This window comes from Tenrec ecaudatus, chromosome 12 (assembly GCF_050624435.1).
Source record: "Tenrec ecaudatus isolate mTenEca1 chromosome 12, mTenEca1.hap1, whole genome shotgun sequence".
In the NCBI taxonomy this organism is placed as follows: domain Eukaryota; kingdom Metazoa; phylum Chordata; class Mammalia; order Afrosoricida; family Tenrecidae; genus Tenrec; species Tenrec ecaudatus.
In genome coordinates this window covers 110,177,341-110,198,610 of record NC_134541.1, presented here as the reverse complement: position 1 = coordinate 110,198,610, position 21,270 = coordinate 110,177,341, and the positions used below count along the sequence as shown (strand labels likewise).

The 21,270-nt window shown below is 57.5% G+C and overlaps 1 protein-coding gene across 1 annotated transcript in view; it reads left to right on the top strand.

The window, feature by feature from the left end:
* PDPK1 (3-phosphoinositide dependent protein kinase 1) overlaps positions 1-21,270 on the top strand; it is a 40,049-nt gene that overhangs the window by 10,945 nt on the left and 7,834 nt on the right. Inside the window, exons 2-9 of the mRNA XM_075564418.1 lie at positions 12,378-12,650; positions 14,106-14,148; positions 14,305-14,442; positions 15,859-16,003; positions 16,288-16,385; positions 19,765-19,840; positions 20,748-20,816; positions 21,020-21,116. Of these exons, the coding sequence (XP_075420533.1) occupies positions 12,378-12,650; positions 14,106-14,148; positions 14,305-14,442; positions 15,859-16,003; positions 16,288-16,385; positions 19,765-19,840; positions 20,748-20,816; positions 21,020-21,116 (939 nt within the window). The remainder of the gene's footprint in view (positions 1-12,377; positions 12,651-14,105; positions 14,149-14,304; positions 14,443-15,858; positions 16,004-16,287; positions 16,386-19,764; positions 19,841-20,747; positions 20,817-21,019; positions 21,117-21,270) is intronic.

The window sequence follows — 21,270 nt, the reverse complement described above, 5'->3', positions numbered from 1 at the left end:
CAGCTTAGCGCCGGGTCGGCGCTGCAAAGTTTTGCTGCCTTCTGTTCCCTGGCTTTACCGCCCTTGCTGTTCCCACTCCTCAGCTCCTCCTCGGCTCTTGACCTCCTGCTCTGGACACACACTGGACACACGCTGGCACTGCAGGAATGGGCTTGGCGATACTCCCCACGGAGGTGTCCTTGTAATTGTTAGGTACTGGGTCCGTGCTGCCCGTTGAGCCCCTGTAGCCACCACTGCACCGTTGTCTGCAGCACGGGAGACAAAGGCTCGCCTTTCTCTCCTCTAAGCAGCATTCTGGCTGTCCTTCCAAGATAGCTCCGTGGCCCATAGGACATTTCACTAGCTCAATCATTCAAAGGCATCTGTTCTTGCAGCTTTTGCTCGTCAGGGTCCAGCTTTCGCCTGCAGGTGAGGTGACTCAAAACACCTTGGTGTCCTAGCGTGTCCTCTCGGGTACTTCACACCCCCCCAGCCAGGCCTTAGTGACTTACCACCATCCCCAGGGCCCCACTCTGCTCTCTCATACTTGCTGTGTGCGTGCTGTAGACTCTGGGTGATAGTGTGGGTGTGTGATCACCCTGCCAGGACCTGCAGACCCCTGACTCACACTGGTTACACTTACTGACCTACAGATGACCTTCCTGTCCTGCTGCCTTTCGGGGTCCTTCCTCCCTGACTCTGCTGTCCTTGGGAGCTTGGGGATGAGGTGGCAGGGAATGCAGCTCCTGCTCGGTGGTGGCTTTGGGTTGGCCTTGGCTCAGGTTCAGGGTCTGCCTGTGTGCTCTTCAGGCCGAGAGGCCCTTTCTGGGCCAAGTCACTGAGGAGCCTGGCCAGGCTGAAGATGGGCACTGCCGTTCCTCTCCACCGCAGCAGCCTGCACGTCATCTTAGGATGGGTAGGGGTTTGGAGGGGCTGGGTACGAGGGAAACAGGAAAGGGCTATGCAGATGGCGGGCAGCCTTGCTGCCTTTGACATTGTGGAACCTGCCCTCTTAAGAGGGCTGCTGGGTCTCTGGATGCAGTGACACAGGGTGTTGGGGTGCCTTGCTTCTTCTCCCCTTCCTTCCTGCAACAACTGTAGGCTGCTGCCCTGTGAGGCTGGCTCTGCTCTTGTTGGTTGTGTGTGGTGGTTACTAGATCCCCATTGTTGGATACCCGATGTTGTTTGTGCTTGTTGTTGTTATGGGGGCTCTTAGTTGATGCTTTGGGTTTCTCTTGTGTGTCTGCTGCTGTTGTCAGGTGCTGGGGAGTTGGTTCTGACTCTGAGGGACCCTGTCTGGTACTGCAGTCTTGGTGTCAGTCAGGATGGGTGACCTGGAGGTGGCTATTGGGGCAGACAGGGTCTCAGTAAACAGCCTTGGGTCAGGGAGTACTGGGAGAGGGCAGCTGCCAGGTGGTTTTCAGGTGGGTGGGGACCCACCAGATGCTGAAGACAGTCCAACTTTGCTAGGTGCCAGACACCGGTATAGCTGTCCTCAGAGAGGCACTGTGGTCACTTGTTTCTGTGAGGAAGCAAACCAGGGCTGAGGTCCCGTTGCCTCTTCCCCAATGTCAGAAACCTGAGGGGCAGAACCCGTGGGGGCAGGCCGCCCGATGGGGAAATGAGGGAGAGACAGCTAGGGTTGGCCTGTCTGGGGGAAGGGTAGGTGAGGTTCTGAGGGTTCCAAGCACACAGACATGACTGGAAGGAAGATGATGTAGTGGTGGGTGGGGGTGAGGGTGAGAGGTGCATGGCCCTAGAGGAGACCCTTTGGTCTGGGCTGGCCTTGACCTTCCAGTCTAGAGGTCCCAGGTGCCCTGTAAGGAGTGGGGCTCCCACTAGGCCGATAGGGGTTCCTAGATCTTAGCTGGATGGCAGTGAGCAACAGGATGCAGGCCATTCTGGGAGAGAGTGGGTGTGTCAGAGTGTGATGATAGCGCCAGGGCCAGAGTCCTGCCTTCTTCCTGTCCTCAGCAACTTGAAACCTGGTAGAGAAGTGATTTCAGCCACACAGAAGGCAGGTGCCGTGTGTGTGCTCCTCCCACCTTAGATGCCACAGAGTTCTCAGTGTGTGCCAGGCCGGCTGTGAGGTGCCCCCCTCACAGAGATGTGGGGGTAATTACCCTTGAGAGGTTGCTGTGTTTCAGACTTAGCCCCAGGGTGATGGAAAGCAGAAAGAACAGGCTCCCTCCGGGCCCCTGGTGGGGGAAGCTTACCGGCTGCTCTCTCACTTGGGTGCTGAACTTGTGGACAGATGGTGTTCACGGGTGCCTGTCACCAGTGTCCATGAGGTCTCAGTGGTTCTGGGTGGGTGACCTCTCCTGAAGCCTGACCCAGGCACCCAGTGGGTCTCTCCTTGTCTTGGGTAGCTCGCATTCAGCAGTCATGGGCTCAGGGAGCAGGAAGGGTGCACAGAGGCGCCATCTTTAAGTAGTCATGTTATTGTCAGGGTACATTCAGTACAGCGAAGGAAGCACCGCCCAGTCCCGCACCATCCTCAACTGCCGTTCCGTCTGAGCCCATCGGTGCAGCCACTGTGCCAGTCCATCTTGTCTGAGGGCCTTCCTCTTTTACCAGGCAGGAGGGGCCTTTCCCCTGAGAACGTGCCCAAGTACCTGAGATGAAGTCTCATACCCTCGCCTCTAAGGAGCACTCTGGTGGTTCTTCTTCTAAGACAGGTTTGTTTGTTTTTCTGGCGCTCCGTGGGACTTGTAATCTTCTTCACCAACGTCACCATTCAGATGTACCCCTCCTTCCTTTGGCTTCCTTCGCAGGGTCCAGGCTTTCACGTGTATATAAGGCAATGGACAATGCCTTGGCTCATTGTCAGGTGCACCTCAGTTCTCAGGGGACTCACCGGGAGCCTTTAAGGAATGTGAAGGACCATAGGGAATTACAGGGCTTCAGGGAAGGAGAAACAGTTGTCACTTACTCATTAGATGTCCTCAGTGTTGGCCCCTCCTGGTCACTGCAGGCAGACTGCCTCCGGTCCTCCTTTGTGCCAGGCGAGCATCCGTACTGGCCGTCTTCCTGTTGCTGTCGGTGGACACGTGGGCTGAGTGTTGCCAAGTCATTTCTTAATGGGTGTTTTTCTGATCTGCAGTTTCATTGTCTTGGCCGAGTGCCTAGTAGGGGATTTGCCAGGGCGGGAGGGCGTGGCCAAGGGCACAGTGGCGGTTCTGCTCAGAGCTCAGCACTGGCCGTGGGCAAATTGTGGGCAAGCACTAGTCAGTTCACTCAGCTATGGCCACTATAGACATCCTCTTTGGCTCTGTGGCTCTGTCCCTCGTTGCAGGAACACCCCATGTGTGCAGAGCCAAGCTGCTGGGAGGCAGCGGAAGTTGGCTGCCACACTGCATCCACTGTGACCTTTGGGAAGCAGGTCAGTGCCCAGGGTAGCTCTGGGGTGACCAGGACAGTTAGGAAAGGTCATTGGAAACCCTGGTCATGACACTGACTACGATGTTGACTCAGCAGGCTGGCAGCCTGCCCTGTGCTTTGCTCTGCCTAGATGGTGTGGGCGGGGGCAGTCGGGATGGATGAGGGCTCTGCATTGAACGCGCCCGGACCTGTGGCACACCGCCAGCAGACACACTGTGGCATGGGAAGCTGGGCACTGCTATGCTGTCAAGTGCTGGGCCCAGCCCACACTGGAGTCAGGGTGACCTGCTGCTCCTGTGTGAGGTGGGGCAGGTGGGTGTGAGCTGAGGCTGTTGGGGGTAGATGTGTGCTGGCCCTCGCCGTGTGGGGCCTTTGTGAGTGGGGGGGGGGTGGCGTCACTCCAGGGGAGCTGAGTTGGTGCCCAGGGCCAGCTAGGATTTGGTTATGCACTGAGACTTTCTCTGCTCTGATTGGTCAGCCAGGCCCTCTCTGTCACTTTGGCTCTTCCTGTTACCCCGGGTTCACAGGCTCCTCCAGCAGCCTGTGCCCAAAAGGATGGCACTCACCAGCCAGCACACAGCCTTTGGGAAGGGTGGGCTTTGTCTGGGACTCCCTCAGGATCTTGGCTGTGTGTGTGTGTTCTGTGTTGTGTCACACTGACTGGACCTGTCCCTGCCTGGAAGAGGGTTTAGGTGACTTATGCCTAGTCAGCCAGTGGGCAGCAGGCAGACACCTCTGGGCAGCCGTTGCTGGCAAAAGCCCGTTTGGGTAGATTCTTTCTTGTATTGGTAGGGAACTGGGTTCTCCTGAGTAAGGCAGGTGTTACCAAGGTGGCTGTGATGTGCCCACCTGGCTCTAAAACAGTCCAGCTTCCCCCTTGGGCATCTTTGCCTCATGCAGATCTTGACTGAGCTTGCACTTGACACTTAGTCTAAAGGTGGGCAGGAGGCAGCAATTGCAGGGTGAGGGGAATGGGCAGGGGGTGGAACCCACTTCACCGTCAAGTCGTGTGAGCCATGGGTTTCCAGAGCACTTTGAACACTGAGGGGCAGGGCCATCCAACAGAGGCCCTCTGAAACATCTCGGAGAAGCATGCTGACATGAAGCGACAGAATGGGGTGAGAGGTGGAAAGTGGGGGTACCCTCCTGCAGACACAGGCCATGACCTTGGACCCCAGGAGTGAGGGTGTCTCCTGCTGGAGGTGAGCTTCTGGAACCTGCTGTGTGCTCTTGTAGCACCGGCTTCCGAGGGGAAGTGAGGAGGAAGCTGCGGTCACTGGAGGAGGCGGGGCTGGTTTGTGGGATCCGATTCTGAAGGCGGCCTCTGTGGCTGCTTGTTTTCCGTTGGCCCCAGTTCATTTGCATCTGTACTCTGTCCCTTCCCTTCAGCAATGTCAATATTGGATTCTGGGCTGTTGTAAGGAGCTCAGCTGAGCTTTGATGGGCGTTTGATGTCCATAAAAATGTAACCAGCTCTCAAAGTGGCTTTCCCTCCAGAGTTCCTGCGTCAAGAGGATGGGGCCATCGCAGCTAGCGCTGCAGACCCAGGGAGTCCTGCTGCACCTCCCAGCGGAATAGCCACACAGACTCGAGTGCGCACAGCCGGTGGCCTCAGAAACATAGACCAGAGCCCGGAGAGGGGCCACCCCACTTGTACCAGGAAGGCTCTCGGGAGGAATAAGACCATGACAGTGTTGCTAAAGCTGTGTGGAAGTGGAGTCCTTGTCCATTGCTGGTGGCAGCATTGTACAGCTTCTTCTATGCCCAGGATACACTCATCCCAGCAGCCAGAAGGTGGTAGCCACCCAAGTGTCCAGCATGGTAGGGGCCAGCGAAATGTGGCTGGTCCTCAGTCCTAAAGACCAGTTGTCCCTAGGACACAGGGGTACCGTCAGATGTCTGCTGATGAGTGATCAGGTGGTAAGGCAGCTGTGCTTTGCTCTCATGGATGTGGGCCCTCTCAGGTGTGCAGATGCCTAGGGACCAACAGTGGTCAGGGGGGATCGGGCCAGGTGGGAGGGGAAGAGAGAGGTGGTGACCTCTGGACGGTGGCGTAGAGAATGCTGCCTCTGTCACCGATTGTGCATGGAAACCTGGCTGGCATGGAAAGAGATACAAATCTCATTTGTGGCGTCTCCTTCAGGAGTAGGAGTGTGCTGTCTGGGCTCACACACAGTCCAGGAGCAGGCTCCTTGTCTTCTCTGAGCATCTCCGGAGGTCTCGGCACCAGGCGTCCCCAGGCTCTCAGAGGGTCTCAGTGCAGGGACCTGGGTCCAGCGGCCATTGTGCTTCTGGTTCTTTTTTCTTGGGGCAGTAGGTCCCTTTCCAGGAATTGCTCTGCTCCATGGTGTCTGCAGAAAGCACCTCTTCCACACAGGCTGGAAGCAAAGGGGATTTGGAAGTCAGTTCTGTGCCAGAAATCAAGGACCGTCCCACCCTGAGAGCCACGGGGACCTCTCGCCTGTGCACACATGGGTGGACGACAGGGCCGGCACATGTGTTGACCGGGGAAGCTGCTAGATGCGTGTAGTAGAAGCTGCTAGATGCGTGTAGTAGTAGCAGCTTTGCAGCTCCCCGTAACTTCTGCATGTTTGTCAGTCCCCACAACAGCCTCATGAGAGGGACCGACCAGAAACCCAGCCTTGGGGCGCTCACTGCACTCCGTACGCTGCAGTGGCCACAGGCTTCAGGGAAGGGAAGGTGGGTCTGGGCCCTGTTCTCGGTTCCCCAGATGCTAAGGACCTGGTGGCTGCTTGGTCTCTGGCTGGAGGGAGTGCCTTCTCATGGGGGGCGACGGATGTCTCTCTGGCTCCTCTCAGACCTACGTCCAGACGGAGCAGTGCTGTGTTAGGGGTGTGTGGTGGGGTGGAGGTGGGGGATGGACAACTGCTTTACACCTGCTTTGGGCTCAGAGGGCTCTGCGCCTAGGTGGTAGCGGGGATTGTGGCCAAGCCAGGACTTGCAGGGTCCTGAGGAAGAGGAAGAAAAGCCACTTGTGGGCAAACCCCCTTGTTCTTACCCCAGGCAGTGGGTTGCCCCGTGTGCCCCACACATTTGAGGCTGCAGTCCTGGTGGCACTCAGGGCCTAGGGGAAGGACTGGAGCCGTGGGCCCCACTGGGTTCTCAGGGTTCTTCAGGAGCTCTCCTCCCTGGTTCCTGGCACCTTCCATGGGTGGGCTGCACCAGGGACCTGCTTGCATATACAACCCCTCTGTCCAGACCTGAGGTCAAGAAGGTAGGACCTGAACCTTTGCTCTCACGAGGAGGTGCTCAGGCTCATTAGCATTCTGTTGGCACCCCTCAGCACACAGCGGAGTCTTGTCCAGCCTATGTGTGGATTCACCCACAAGGCCTGTCCAGCACAAGACCACCAGGGCACTGAGGGCCTGGGTGGGGAGAGGAGACTCTTCCTTGGAACTGCCACTGCATGATCTGTGATGCCACCACTCTGCACGCTGGCCTGATGCCCACCACATTCCACTTGCTGTCAATTTCACCTGAGGGGGTGTGCTGGGCAAGTCTGCCCCACAGGCTTGGTTTGTGATTCTGTGGTGCCTGGAGCAGTTTGAAGGGGTGTCTAGAGAACCGTCAGCTCCTGTGAGGAATAGGATCCCAAACGTGTCACCCTTTTTCAGAGAAGAAGGGACCACCATTCATACACAGCCTGTCCAGGAGAACGTGCAGGGCTGTGCTCTGGAGCGTTCCAGTGCCCACTTTGGGCAATAGTGATGTAAGACATGTGTGCATGGGCGTGTGCACACGTGGCACCATCTGTGATGGACTCGTGTGACAAGGAAAGGTTGTGTGAGAGATATCGCCTGTGGTTGCTGCTTCAGAATCCCAGGCTTCCTCCCACACCTGGCTGGTAGGAGGTTGATTTTAGAATGACTGGTTTTTCTTTCTGATAGTGGGCATGATGAGTATTGGGCAAGGGGGCCTGTCCTGTTGTAGGTGCGTGTGCCTGCTGGGTGAAGGGGGTCCCTTCTGCCCTGGGTGCCTGTGGGTTGGTGTGCCTGCTGGGGGAGGAGGAGGCATTTTCCGCCGTGGGTTCATGGAAGCTCTAATGAGCACGTGGGCTGGGTGCCATGCCCACCCTGCCCCCAGCCAGTGCACAGCCCACTCTGACTGCTCTTCCTGCCCTCCCCATATGCCCTGGCAGCCGCCCCCACCCCCCAGCTCGGTCTTGGGTAACTGCAGTAGCCACAGGGTGAGTGGATTCCCTCCCCTTTAGGAGTCCACCAGAAGCAGGGTGTTCTTAGGGGGTTGACACACTAGCAGAAGTCACTTGGGTCCCCCTCTGCTGTTTGGGGCTGGGGCCAGACGCAGTCCTGGCCTGCTGACCAAGGTGACCTGAAGACAGTGGCCCCTAAGCTTTGAGAGGGAGGGGTGATAGGCCTGGTGTGTGCAAACATGTCTGCTGTCCCCCTGGTGATCTGAGATGCCCTCAGGGTCCAAGCTGTTGGTCCTGGCCAGTGGGCATGGCCCCTTTGGCTCCACAGGCCCTTTGGGGCAACAGCCACAGTGTGGCCTGTTGGGTTTGGCGGGGTATGTGCCTTGCCAGAGCAGCGCTTGGGGTCAGGCTCCAGCACAGATGGAACCCCACCCCTCCCATCGCTAAGTATTGGCATTGGTGGGGGTATGGTCCTGTCAGTGGTGGGAGGAAGCTGGGCTGACCTTGATGTTGGGGCAGCTCTGGACATCCATACCAGGACTCCCTTCTTGACAGGTTTTTTTCCCTTGATAGGAGGTTTCCCTGATGGGAATTGTAATCACCTCCTCTGAGATGAAGATTCTCCATTAGCCTCATGCTACCACTGCCTTCTGGGATCCAGGTCACACCTGGCTCCTAGGTCCCCAGTGTCCTCTACCCTGTGAGTCCAGATCGACCCATTAGAAACATAGCATGAAAGAAAGATGCAACCCGCCTTTCATTTTGCAGCCTCTTCCTCCCTGGACATGTTTGTCATGGTTTTACTCACGGCCATGGCTGTCCCTTCATTTACATGTAGGTTTCGCTGCTTAAGTGCAGTTTCACACGGAGGGGAGAGGTGCATGCAGCACTCAGTGGCCCCTTAGCCCAGGCCTGCCCCTGCCTTTAAGGCTGTATGTTTCCAACGCTTTTGTTCCCCTGCTGTGCCGCTGGCCGCCCACCGCAGCATGCCCTCCCTCGTCTTAGGTGCTCTGAGCGTCTCCTGTGATTCCCTGTGGTCAGAAGATGACGGCCCCCAAGGGGTTTGGTGCACAGAATAGGGGACCCTCTTTACTTGGCCCCAGTTACTGACCACCCAGATCTGGGCACATGGGCACACCTGGCAGACAGAACTTTTGCCTTGTTACTGGCTTCTCTGTGCTGCCTATTTATGACAAAGCTAGTCACGTGCTCATAAAAGTAGTTCAGCGCTGTTGGGTGTCTGATCAGTTCCGCCTGATTTCTGCGCTCGGGTCTCTTTTTTTCTCAAGCCATTTTATGAGGAGTGGATCCAGACATTATACCCTTCCTTAGCCATCATGTCAAACATTGTTGTACACTCATTACCTCAATTGGGGGGAAACAATTTGAAGAGTATTTTCTTCATAAATTTTCCCCCAACAGTTTTATTGGCACATGATTCACAATATCATACAGCTCAATCGTTCAATCGTTCAGTGATAGCAAGAATTGTATAGTCATTACCATATCAAATTTAGGACCCCCCCCCTTAACTGGCCTTTCATTCAAATGAGCTGTGCAATCACAATCAGTTCTTTGTTCACTCCCCAAGTCCCCTTCTTTCCCTGCCCCCCCGCCCCGCCCTGTACACCTTTGTCATTATCACTGTCCACTCATCCTGCGCGCCACAAACTGGGAACCCCAACAGAAGCAAAATAGAAATGAGGTGGCAAGGGGAAAGTGATAATATAAAGATACAAATATAAATAATGAGTAAGAAAGATAAAACCTGTTAGATTTCTCTGGGTGGAAAATACCTCAGCCCTTGGCTTTGCGTGAGAAAATTCACACCGAAGCCTGCAACCTGCAATTTCAAGCGTTACAGTAAACTGAGCTGGGGGAGGGGGGGTTTGGGGTGGGGGTGGGGGGGGAGAGAGAGAGAGAGAGAGAGAGAGAGAGAGAACATGAACTGTTTATCGACGATACTGGTTAAACCCATTGGCTGAATTAAATTCACCTGGCCTAGATGGGCCAGTCCAGGTGTACTACCCACCTAGGTGCATCACCCCTTCCCTGCTCAGAGCCTGACTGTCAGCATGCCCTCCACGCCCTGTGGCTGACTGGGCTCACCTATCCGGCTACCTAAGGGGAAGAAATTTTTGTCATTCTAACAAAACACTAGAACCAAACAACACACACACACACACACACACACACGGAAAAAAAGAAAAGCTACAAGCAGAAAAGTAAAAACCCATATAAACAAAGATGTGCATTGACTGCACTATTACCATCTTCAGTTTTCCCGGTGCCCCACTCGAGGGGATGGAACAACAGTATTACATGAATGGATGTGTATTGGATTGTGTAAGACACGGCACAAAGAAGAAGGAAACAAGCATGGGTTGGGGCAGGAAGGAGGGGATAAAGGGGATTGGATATGGAGTTGAAGAAGAAAGAACATGTTTTGAACTGATTGTGGTAGCAGTTGCACAACACGGGTGCGATTGAACTACGGAATGTTCTATCTGTAAGATGGTTCCCTCCCCCGCCCAGTGGCCCAGCTTTCCAAACACTGTCCGTATGAGGAGTCTTTGTGAGCACAGCTCCACCTGAGTGTGAGCCCATGAGTTTTTGCCCAACACAGTTTGCTCTCCCCTTGGATGGGCTCTGTTGATCCTAAATATGGGAATTGATGCGGGGGGGGGGGCTTCCTGAATTAATTCTTCTCAGTGTAGATCCCTGCTCAATTCATCAGAACTTGTGCCTCTGCAAGATGGGCATCGAGGTACTGAATATATGGTGGTCCTGGGGTGTTTTCATTGGATACCCACCAAGGTCAATGACTACCACTTTCACAGGCCTGGGGCGGCCACTCTGCTTCCTCCCATCCAAGTACCTCAGTCCAAGAGTGCAGGCAGCTTTGAGGTAGGGCTTAGTTCATTCAGCGAGGCCTGGATGTTAAGCTGTTCTGGTGTGGCCCCTGTGTTATGCCCTGCTGCCTGCCAGGTCAGCTTCCACGCTCATCCTGGTGCTTCATCCATGGCGTGGTTCACCGAAGGCTGAGTAGAAACGTATTCGTCATGTCTACCCAGGAGCACAAAATGGGGCCCATGGCTACACTCATTGTTTAGCGTCCCTTCCCGATGTGAGGCTACTTCAATAACACACCACACTGACAGCAGAACTATCAGCATCTCCTTCACAATGTAGATGGTCCCCTCTCCTGGTCTTGGCTTGAGTTTCCGGCAAGTGTTTCTTTCCATTCCTGTGAGGGGCCCATTGATTTGCCCCAGCCTTGTTTCGATGTTGTTTAGCCTCAATCCCTCCCTCTGAAGGGAGTGACCCAGGCAATGTGGGGTCTCCTCTTTCATGTTAGCTCCTGTGAAGTGCCCCAAAAGGAGAGGATGTGCATTCGGGTTTGTACCGGTAGGTGTGGCCCGTTGCGTGTGGCTGCAGTCCAATGAGCTGGCCACTTGGTTGGGCTGGGCCCAGTGAGGCAGCCTTCTCGGCGCCACGAGCTGGAGCTCCCCTTCTGCTCCAGTGACTTCTGTGTGGCATTGGGCATGCCGTGTAGAAAGAGCGCCTTAGGGTTTTCAGGACTGTGACCTTTAGAGGCAGATCACCCCTCTTAGCTTCAGGCTGGCAAGCTGGCCCTGAGTAGAAGGCCTGTGTGCCCTGGGTGCCCAGGGTCCCGCTGGCCAGGGTACGAGGTGAGTGATAACCTCGTGAGCACCCTCTGGCATTTCAGCCACACAGGATAATTCTTCGTGCAGCTCTGGGGCTGACTTCAGCTTTCCTGCTGCAGCCTGGATATGGCCAGCCTTTCCTGGTGCCCACCTACTTCTCCAGCTGTCCACGAGCTGTCTCTGCTGACAGTTGCCTGCAGTTGGAGGACTGCCCTGGGGCCCTGGCCTGCCCAGCCTGGTGCATACTGATGCCCTGTTTGCCCCTCCTGGACTACTTGCAGCGTGCCTCTGGCTGCTGTAACATGGCTTTAAACACCAAACACAGTCTGGTCTCTTGCCCACGAGAGCTCTTGGATAACTTTCTGTTGCCTGTCTCTTCATTAAAAGTCCTGATTGAGTTATGACGTCTGCCCTTAAGCTAGTACCATGTTGTCTTCCTTTTAGTGTGGTTATATCTTTAACATGTTGAGTTCTGTTTGGGCTACTCTGGATCCGTGGAGTTTCCAGAGTGGTCTCAAAGATCAGCTTGTCAAGTGCCGCTGGCAGTCAGGCACTGGAAGACTTGGGTATGTGGTCAGTAGCTTGGTGCTGAATCAGTTCTTACCCAAATTGTTAGCCAGTTATTCTGGCACTCACTGTCTTGTTGCAAAAGGTGGGGTCCAATGGGTAAAGTGTTGGGTCTCTGTTCAAGCCTATTGACTGTACTTTATGGACGATAGGTGAGGCAGTCTGCTCCCATGAAGATCTACAGCCACGGAGACTGGGAGGTGGTCCTGCTCTGTCCTCCGGGATCGCTGACTGGCTTGGAGACCCTGTAGGGAGGGCAATTCTGCTCTGTTGTGCGGGATTACTGGGTGGAGGAGCTTGGTTCTTGGTTGGTTCTTTTAAGACATCACCTTCTTAGCTGTGGTTGGCTGTATGGTGATCCCGCCATCACACCAAGTCCTGAGGGATCTGAAGCCCTGATATCCAGCAGTGGACAGATGGTCAGGTGGGAGGGGCCAGAGCCTCCTGCAGTGACATGGACACAGGGGTCAGCCCTTGGATGGGAGAGCTTTGGTTTTGGTGGGCTGCAGGATGGGACCATGGGGATTCCCAGGGACTTTCCCAGTGGGGGCTTGCCTGTAGCCAGGTTCCTCGAGGGGCTCTCATCCGGCCAACTGTCCCTGTGCCCACAGTATGACGCCGTCCCCATCCAGTCCAGCGTGGTGCTATGCTCCTGCCCGCCCCCATCCATGGTGAGGAGCCCGAGCGACGCTGGCAGTGCCCCTGGCTTCTCCAGCGGTGGTGGCAGTAGCAGGCAGGGGCCCAGCATGGACAGTACGGCATCTGAGGCCCGACCTAGCACTGGCACCCTCCCGCACACCGCCCCACCACCAGCCCAGCCTCGCAAGAAGCGGCCCGAGGACTTCAAATTTGGGAAGATCCTTGGTGAAGGTTCCTTTTCCACAGTGAGTACTAGCAGGCTGGGCACCCAGGTAGGTGAGGGGTGGGGGTGGGGGGAGACGGGACACAGCTTTCGGGGGTCCTGTCCTGTAGGCAACTGGAGCTTCAGCCCCGGGGGCTGTTGGTCACAACTCCTGTCTGCTACATGATGTCCTGCCAGGCATTGCAGGTCTCTGTGTTGGGAGGGGGAAGGGATCCCCTGCCCCTCAGGTTGAGAGTGAGCATAATGCGCCTTTTCCTTCTCAGCCGTCTGGGTGCCCTCCATGGTCTGTGCCATTTCTCTGCTCTTACCAAGACTAGGTAGTGGGCCGGGGGCGGGACTTGACCATGATGGGGCTGCTCACGCCCGTGTCTGTGGCTTCACGCTCCTTCCGTAAAGGGAAGAAATGGCGGTGAAGCCCCCCTGATGCCCGCTCCGCCCTGCGCAGGGTCTGTGTAGAGTAGGATTGCTGCCATGGCCAGCACGCTTATGCTTGCTGTTTGAAATTGGTGTGGCCTGCTCTTTTTGACATCCATGAGCCTTTCACAGTAGAAGGAAGAGCGTGAACATTAGAGCGCACCCACGTCGTCAGCATCCTCGTTAAATTAACCTTTGGTTTGCTCCTGTGAGATGTTTAAGGTGCCTGCCACTTAGGTCTGAGTGGCTCCCAGCTGATGAGGCTTGGGTGCCCCCACCAAGAGAAGCCCCTGGGCCGTGGGCAGAGTTGCTCTGAGCAGCTGGGCCACAGGTGGGCTTCCCTCTCCTCACCTCACTTTGCCACCTGCTGCTCCCTGGGTCTCTACGGTGGGGATGGCAGCACCTTTCTCTCAGATTCCTCGCTCCTGGACCTGGGTGTCCCCTAGTCCCGGAGGCCACCGGGGATTTGACTTCAAGGCGAGACTTGGCCATTACTGCGAGTGGGATCCTTGCTGAAGGCCTGAGACCAGGCTTGTTGTAAGCCGCTGCGCCCCTGCTCCCTCCGCCCTCTGCAGGGACCCGAGAGACACTGCCTTCCTTCATGGCTGTGTCTGCCCTGTTGCTCCATCCAAACTAGTGCGGCAACCTTGGCAGAAGTAGTGACCTGGAGAAGGCTACCCCGATCCCCACTATCTTCTGGAAAGATCTCTGGACCTGTCCACCTGAGCTCACACAAATAAGGCTTCACTGCCCTTCCACCGCTCACCCGCACCTTCCTATAGTTAGAGTCCAGGTGACTGACGGTGCTGCGGAGCAGAGCCACAGCTGGCCTTGAAGCGTCAGCTCTGTGGCCTCCAGTACTTCTCACAGCCTCAGGGCCCCTGTGGATGAGGGGACACCATGTCAGGCAGCTTCTGTCTATCTGCCCAGAGGGGCTGGGCAGGCCCCGAGGTCCAGTCAGTCTGAACTTGCCGCCGGTGACAGCGGATGGGTCAGTGTTTCATGCTCACCACTCCAGCGCGGGATCACGCGGGTGAGCTGTCCTCTCTTCTCTCCCCACCAGGTTGTCTTGGCCCGAGAATTGGCAACCTCAAGGGAATACGCAAGTAAGTGGGAACCCTGCCAACCTTGTGCCCATGGGGTCCTGCTGGCCTCAGACCAGCTGAGAGAGCCCCCAGGGGACCCATTAGATGGACAAGCCAGCTTTAGCGTTTTTTGCTGCCTGCAGCAGCGTGACCGGCCCCTTCCTCCCCCTCCCCAAGTTAAGATCCTGGAGAAGCGTCACGTCATCAAGGAGAACAAGGTCCCCTACGTGACCCGGGAGCGCGACGTCATCTCCTGCCTTGACCACCCCTTCTTTGTCAAGCTCTACTTCGCCTTCCAGGACGACGAGAAGTTGTGTATCCCTAGCCTTGGGCCCAGGACCCCAGGGTCTGTCTCTCCCTGGAAGGAACCCGGAAGCCTCTGGGAGCAGGGAGGCCAGGATGGGCATGAAGCTTTTTCTGGAGGCCTGTTTCTGTGGCCTAGCCTGGTGGTTGCCTGGCACTTATTACTACTCACTCATCTCGGACTGTTGGTGGGGCCCACAATTGAGGCCAGGGTAGACCGCTGGCATTTCATGGGGGGTGGGCTGCCTGGAGGATGCTCAGTCCTCTCTGGACCCTGGACCACCCCGCCACCCTCCTGTGATGAGTCGGAGGTGGGTGTCTCAGTTTCAGTTACTGAGGCTTTTCTTGCACACACACCCCCCCCCCTCATGTCTGGGTGCTTTTTCTCCTGTCCCTCCTGTATCTCCTGTCTGGGCTCAGTCCCTCTTTGGCTCTGTGACTCAAGGGAGGTTCGGTGGTGGGCTCTTCTGTTCCAGGACCGTTGCTTTACTGCCTGGGGGCATAGCTATGAACAGGTGGGGGTCTGCGTGAACCCGTAAGTGAGCTGCGAGTATGCACATGTGTGCAGCGGTCTGCATGGTGATCGAGCCTTCAGTGACGCTCCATGCCAGGCAGAGAACTAGACGTGCTTCATCGAGGAAACAGTGTGAGGCTCAGATTGGGTGGTGACGGGGGTGTGGGGGGCAGGAGCCAGGCGAGTGAGGACTGGTGGGACCTCTGGCTAGCCTGAGCTCCAGCAGGTCAGGGTGCTGAAGCCACACGGGATTCAGTGTCTCCTGGCACTGGAGAGGGAAGGGGTGGGTGCTCGGTGACCAGGGGCTGGGTGGCCCTGGGCAAGTTTCCCACCACCCTGGCTGCACCTCGTGGGCTAGCCCACACCGCATTGCAGCTGAAGGAGAGAGACAGCTGAGCCATCAGTCCAGAGCTGAGGCCCAGAGCCTCTGCCCAGCCAGTGAGGAGAGGGGTTAGGGGCTTGGAGACAGTTCTCGTCTTCAAGGGGAGACCCACTTCTTGTCCCTTCTGCAACCCACATGGCACCAACCTTTTTGGGCACCAGAAGTAGTGTGTGCAGACGGGTGAGTCAAGAGATGGTTCTGGTGTTGAAGGGTACTCCTCTGGGCACATGCGAGGTGTCGTTTGTGCCCGGTGGCTGTGTCCTTATGGAGACCATCCCCGGGTCTCTGTGTCCAAGTCCTGCACAGGGCTTTCATGTGCCCTGACCCTCCAGGGGAGGTCCAACCAGGAGTGCTGTGGGGTTCACGCCCTGCTTCCCCAGTCTTGGCTTTGACCATGGCTGCCCATTCCTCAGGGGCTCTGGATTACCTTCTGTTGTCTCCCAGTGGAAGAAAGCAGCCAGTGCCGCTTCAGCTGTTTGGGTTGGTTCAGAAGCTGACGCTGCACCCCTTTCCTTAACTGCGTGCTGTCCAGATTTTGGCCTGAGTTATGCCAAGAACGGAGAACTACTTAAATACATTCGCAAAATCGGCTCTTTCGATGAGACCTGCACCCGGTTTTACGCTGCTGAGATCGTGTCTGCTTTGGAGTACCTGCACGGCAAGGGCATTATCCACAGGTGGGGGCCAGGCTGCAAGCCACCCCGGCAGCCCTCTGTGCACCTGGGAGGGGTGGGGAGTGGACGGTAGGATGGTAGATGGGTGGGAGGGAGGATTCGGGGTACAACAGTAGAGCGTGCGCTCATTGCTGGTGGTGGTTAAGTGTGTTGGGGCGTCGCCCTGGTCCCCAGTGCTGTCAGACCTGCTGACTGCGTGGAGCACTCCGCTCCAATGAAGGTGCTGTGCCTTGTCGGGGATGGTGTGAGGCCATCACCATCTTTAACCTGGAAACTCACCTCCTCAGGGACCTTAAACCGGAGAACATTCTGCTGAATGAAGACATGCACATTCAGATCACGGACTTCGGCACTGCCAAGGTGCTCTCCCCCGAGAGCAAGCAAGGTGTGTGCAGCTTCTCTCTCCGGGGCCGGCATAGGCTGTTCCTCGGCGGTCCTGGTCACCAGTGGGAGTGGCCCCCTGGCTGCGCAGTCACCACACACCCACGCTATGGCTGCTTGCCCGCGGGGTGTGGTGACGGCTCCCTTACAGCAGTGGTGTCACTGAAAGCCCACAAGGCCTGACAACCAGGTGGCTTGTCCTTCAGAATCGTGTCAGATGGCTAGCCTAGGTCTGCAGGGCCCAGACGACCGTAGGGAAGTGGGTTTCCAGGGTCGGCTAGCAGATGGGACTTGCTGGTGAGGTTTGGGGGGGAAACCAGGGAATGGCCGTGTGACTTGAGGGCAAGCCAGTGTCGGAGGAACCAGGCACTCGGCGGTCTGGCTCCCAGTTCCCCTGGTCTAGGAGTAAGTACGTGACTACGTTGGAGACTGATCTGACAGGTAAGTCTCGGGGAGCAGGATGGAGCAGCTCCAGCTTGTTTTAGCCGGAGAAGCTGCCAGAGCAGGGTGAAGAAGAGCCACATGCATCGAGGGAAGCCACTCTGTCCCACCTCACCCACTGGAGGGTCTCGATGGGCATGTCGGGGGTGGGCTGGCCCTCCTGTATGTGAGTGGTCTCTGAGGTCACAGCCACATGCCCAGAGGCCTCTCCTGAGGCCTGTCGTGCCTGTGTGTGATGACTCGTGGTGGCTGTCATGCGGAAGGAGGCTGCTGGCCCAGCTCTGGAAGTATGGGCTTGATCAAAGTCCCTTTGGCTTTTATGAGACTTCCCGATGCCTCCGGCCAAGGAGTCTGTTGGAACCCCGATGTGGACGGGGCCTGACATCTGGTGAGTCACCAGAGAGGGGCAGATGAAGCTCGTGGGGCAAGAGATTTGGTCCCAAGTCTCTTCTATGGACTGCTAGTGAGGTCCCTGGCTCACTGCTGTCCAGTGGGAGCAGCGAGCAGGAGAGGCCAGGCCAGCCATGCTGGGGTCAGCTGTGGCCTGTTCCCCGCCTTGTAGGCCGTGTTCATCTGCCCCAGACTGACAGTAAACAGTAGTGTCGTGGGCAGTGACTGCTTCCCTTGCCTCCGCGGCCTCTCAGGAATCATAGCCGGGAACCGAGGGCAGCTGCTGTGTGCCCGTGGGAGTTGGACTTGTTGACACCCTTTGCACCGCAAGGCGTCCTCCCTGGGCAGCACGTTCAGGAGACTCCAGCTCTGTCCGTCACTGTTACCAGCTCAGTTTCTGTGGGACTGTGACCGTGTGTCTGTGGGCTGTCCTGAGTGCCACTGCTGCGTCCTAGGGGAACCTTAAGGAGCCCTGTCGGCTTCGTGGGCCGTGTATGGAGCTGCTAACCACGAGGCTGGCCGCATGAGCCTTTGTGCAAAGCCAAGCCCTGGGAACCCAGTGGGCATCTGGCCTCTGCCCCCGAGGGTCACTGGGAATCGGGGTTGGGGGGACGGTAACTTTATGCTGACCCGTTTCGGGTGCTGCCAGAGTGCTTTCCAAAGTGGCTGCACCATTTGCCCTGTCCTCTAAGTGCATCACCTCACACCCAAGTAGCCTGGGTTCTGAGCCTGGTTATCCCATCCCCTGTCCTCAATGGGGGATGAGGTGTGAGTTCTCATTCTTGTTCTCGCTGTCACTCTGTCCTCGGCGTGGGTGCAGGCACAGAGTGCCTCCCGGGGACAGCCCTTGTGCTCCTGACCCCTCCCTCCAGCTGCTTGGTGTGTGACTGAGCAGTGGGCGAGGAGCTCGGCCATCTTCCCGCATCACTGTGTCTCTAGTCGAGTAGTGTGACAGTTGGGATCGTCCTCAGTGAACACATGGACACTCACTGGTGATGGGGCTGTGGCTGCTGGAGCCCCAGGAGGAGGTCCTGCTGGGGAAGATGGGCCTGGGGCTTAAAAAGGGTGCTGGAGGCCCAGTGACTGCAAGTAGCTTTTCCTCAAGACGGATGGAAGCCATTGTAGCGCCTGTGTGTGTGTGGGGAACTCAGAGAGGTGCTGGGGTCTTGGCCCCTCTGCCAGGCTGAGTCTGGGTGCCGAGCAGCCGGCCTCTGTGAGGACAAAGACATTTGGAAGAAGGCTCGTTCACCAGCTGTCATGTGCAGGTGACACAAGGGGCTCGGTGATGGGCGCAGGCGCGAAGCTGTCTGAAGATGAGAGGATAGCTCTCAGCACGGCTCATAGCTCCCCACAGACAGGACCCGTGAACGGAGGAGAGCCCGCTGCTGGCAAGGGTTCGCCCCACGTGGAGCCGGTCACTGACACGGGCGGACGCAGCAGGAAGTCAAGCAGTGGGTTGCACTGGGCAGGCTGCTGTGCAGGACCTCTGGAGCATAGGCGTCGCTGAGAGGATGCAGACTGCCCCCGAGGGCGTGGCCCGGGGGAGGAGGAAGGAAGGGCAGGCCTGTGCAGCCAGTGGGGGCCAGGGCTTGTCACTGGGCCCAGAGGAGAGTGTGGGACGTGGGCTGGAGAGGGGCACAGGCACGAGCAGGTAGGTGGTTGTCTAGGCCCAGCTTGGGAGGTGGCTGCAGGAGACCCGCGTCCCCCACTCCCCCCCCTCCGGTGAGCGTGCGCCCTGTGGACCTCTGCTCCCCTCTTAGCACAGCTACCTTTAGGAATGGTGTGACTTGAGGGAGCGTCATCTGCCCTTCCCCGGACAGGATGCCATGTGAGGACTCGGGAGCCCAACAGCAGTGATGCGAAGACCACCAGCCCTACACCCCGGGCCCTGACACCGTGCACCTGCCCCACTGCTCGCGGCACCGCCCTCCTTGCTGCCTGCCTGCCGACTTGGGGAATGGGGTTCCTAAGGCGCAGTCCCTGCAGCAGAGGCTGAGGGCGGGGGTGGGGGTGGGGGGGTGGAGCCTCCTGGTCAAGGCAGCCAGGGCATGGCTCGTGCCCAGGGGACAATGGTTTCCTGCCTTTCTCTGGTCGGGGAGCAGCAGTACCCCTGGCGGGGAAGGTGCGTCTGGTTCTGGGATCCTGAGAATCACAGGGTAACCAGAGGGATGGGCACATCACCAACTCCCCAGGGAAGCGACACTCGCCTCAGGGCTTGTGGATGAGGACACAGCTGCCCTGGGAGGACATGAGCTGGTGGCAGGACAGGCACTCTTGTCGGCTGGGTTCTGAGCCTGGAGAGGCCTCAGCACACTGTGTGGGGACAGGTAGCGTGGGTCTCTGCATTAAGGCACCTCTGGGAGAAGACCATCTCTCTCACTCTAGGTGCCCTGCCCTCGCTTCACAGGTGATGTCACCTGTCCACTGCCTGTCTGCCTCGTGCAGTGCTTGACCTGCAGTGCCAGGCCTGGGGCAGAGGGGAAGGGAGGACAGTCTGGAAGTGCATACCTGGTGAGGTCATGTGTGACCGCCCTTTTGCCCCTTCTCTTCAGCCAGGGCCAACTCGTTTGTGGGGACGGCCCAGTATGTCTCTCCAGAGCTGCTCACCGAGAAGTCTGCCTGTAAGAGGTAATGGCCCTGCCCCTCTTCCCCTTACAGGGCCCAGGCAGGAGACCCTCTTCCTGGGGCGGCACTTTCAAAATGTCAGGCCTGTAACTTGAGAGCTGGCTCCTGTGCACCCTGGCACTGGGCTGCGACAGATTCAAGTGCAGAGTGCACTGCCCGTGTGCCACCCTCAGATGTGTGCATTTAGAGATTCCTAGAAGGTACCAGAACCAGACAGCGGGGGCTTCCCGTGTGGGTGTGAGAGCAGGGCTGTGTGGAGCTGCACTGTGAGCCGGCGGAACGCGGCTAGTCCGCCCCGTTGCAGAGTGCTTGATCCTGGTATTAAAACTGTCACCCGTCAAGCATTATTCTAGGATCTACAGCACAGCAGGTGCTCCTAGTGCCCAGACCCCGTTTCTGTGTGTTCAGTGTCCACAGCTCTGCCCCTAGACCACGGGCAGACATTGGTTAGAGCCTCTGGTGTGGCGAGTTTTGTTGGCCTGTCCACCCTGGTCCTGGGTCTAGCGGTGACATGGGCAGCCCTCTCTGAGGCAGCTGCCGTGGGCCCCAGTGTCCAGTGATGTCCACCCATTTTGTTTGGATTCCAGGAAGTCACCTCACGTGGTGGCTGGGGCTATGTGAAAGCTTACCTGCCTTTAAATCTTTGACACTTTTCAAAGAGTTCTGCTGGCTTCCCCCTTTGTCTCTGAATGCTAAGAAAGCCGTGCTGGGGCCTGTGGGCTGGCTCTCTGGATTCTGGCCAGGGCACGGCCAGCTGTTCTATGGGACACAATGCAGTCACATGGCCAGGCTTTCGGGGTGGCTGTTGGGACTCTGGGCAGGTCACTGGTTTCCGGGGCGATGCTGAGGGGTGCTGCTCTGGGCGCGGGCCGTTTCACCAGCAGCCGTCCTTGTTCCCTCCTCCCTAAAGCTCAGACCTGTGGGCTCTTGGCTGCATCGTCTACCAGCTTGTGGCCGGACTCCCGCCCTTCCGAGCAGGGTAAGGCTGTGTGCCCTCCCCTCCGTCAGCCGCTGGCCTTGGCTGTCCCAGCTGGCCAGGTCAGATGTCATTGGGAGCCTACACCACACGGTTGTGATTGTGACCTTCCCCAACCGTGCACACAGGGTGGAGGTGGGGTAGCAGGGACAGCAGCTCGGTCAGGTACCCCCCCACCCCCCATGACTTGGGCTCTTGCTTCACAGGAACGAGTATCTCATCTTCCAGAAGATCATTAAGCTGGAGTATGATTTCCCAGAGAAGTTCTTCCCCAAGGCCAGGGACCTTGTAGAGAAGCTCTTGGTAAATAAGTGGCTGTCTTCTGAGCCCACCCCTGCCCCGGCAGCCCCCAGAACCCCTTGTGTTTGGTGGCACCTGGCCATGGGGAGTAGGCTACCAGGATGCCTGACCCCTTCTGAGAGAAGGGCCAGCAAGCAGCGCCCCTGGGAGCGCCGTG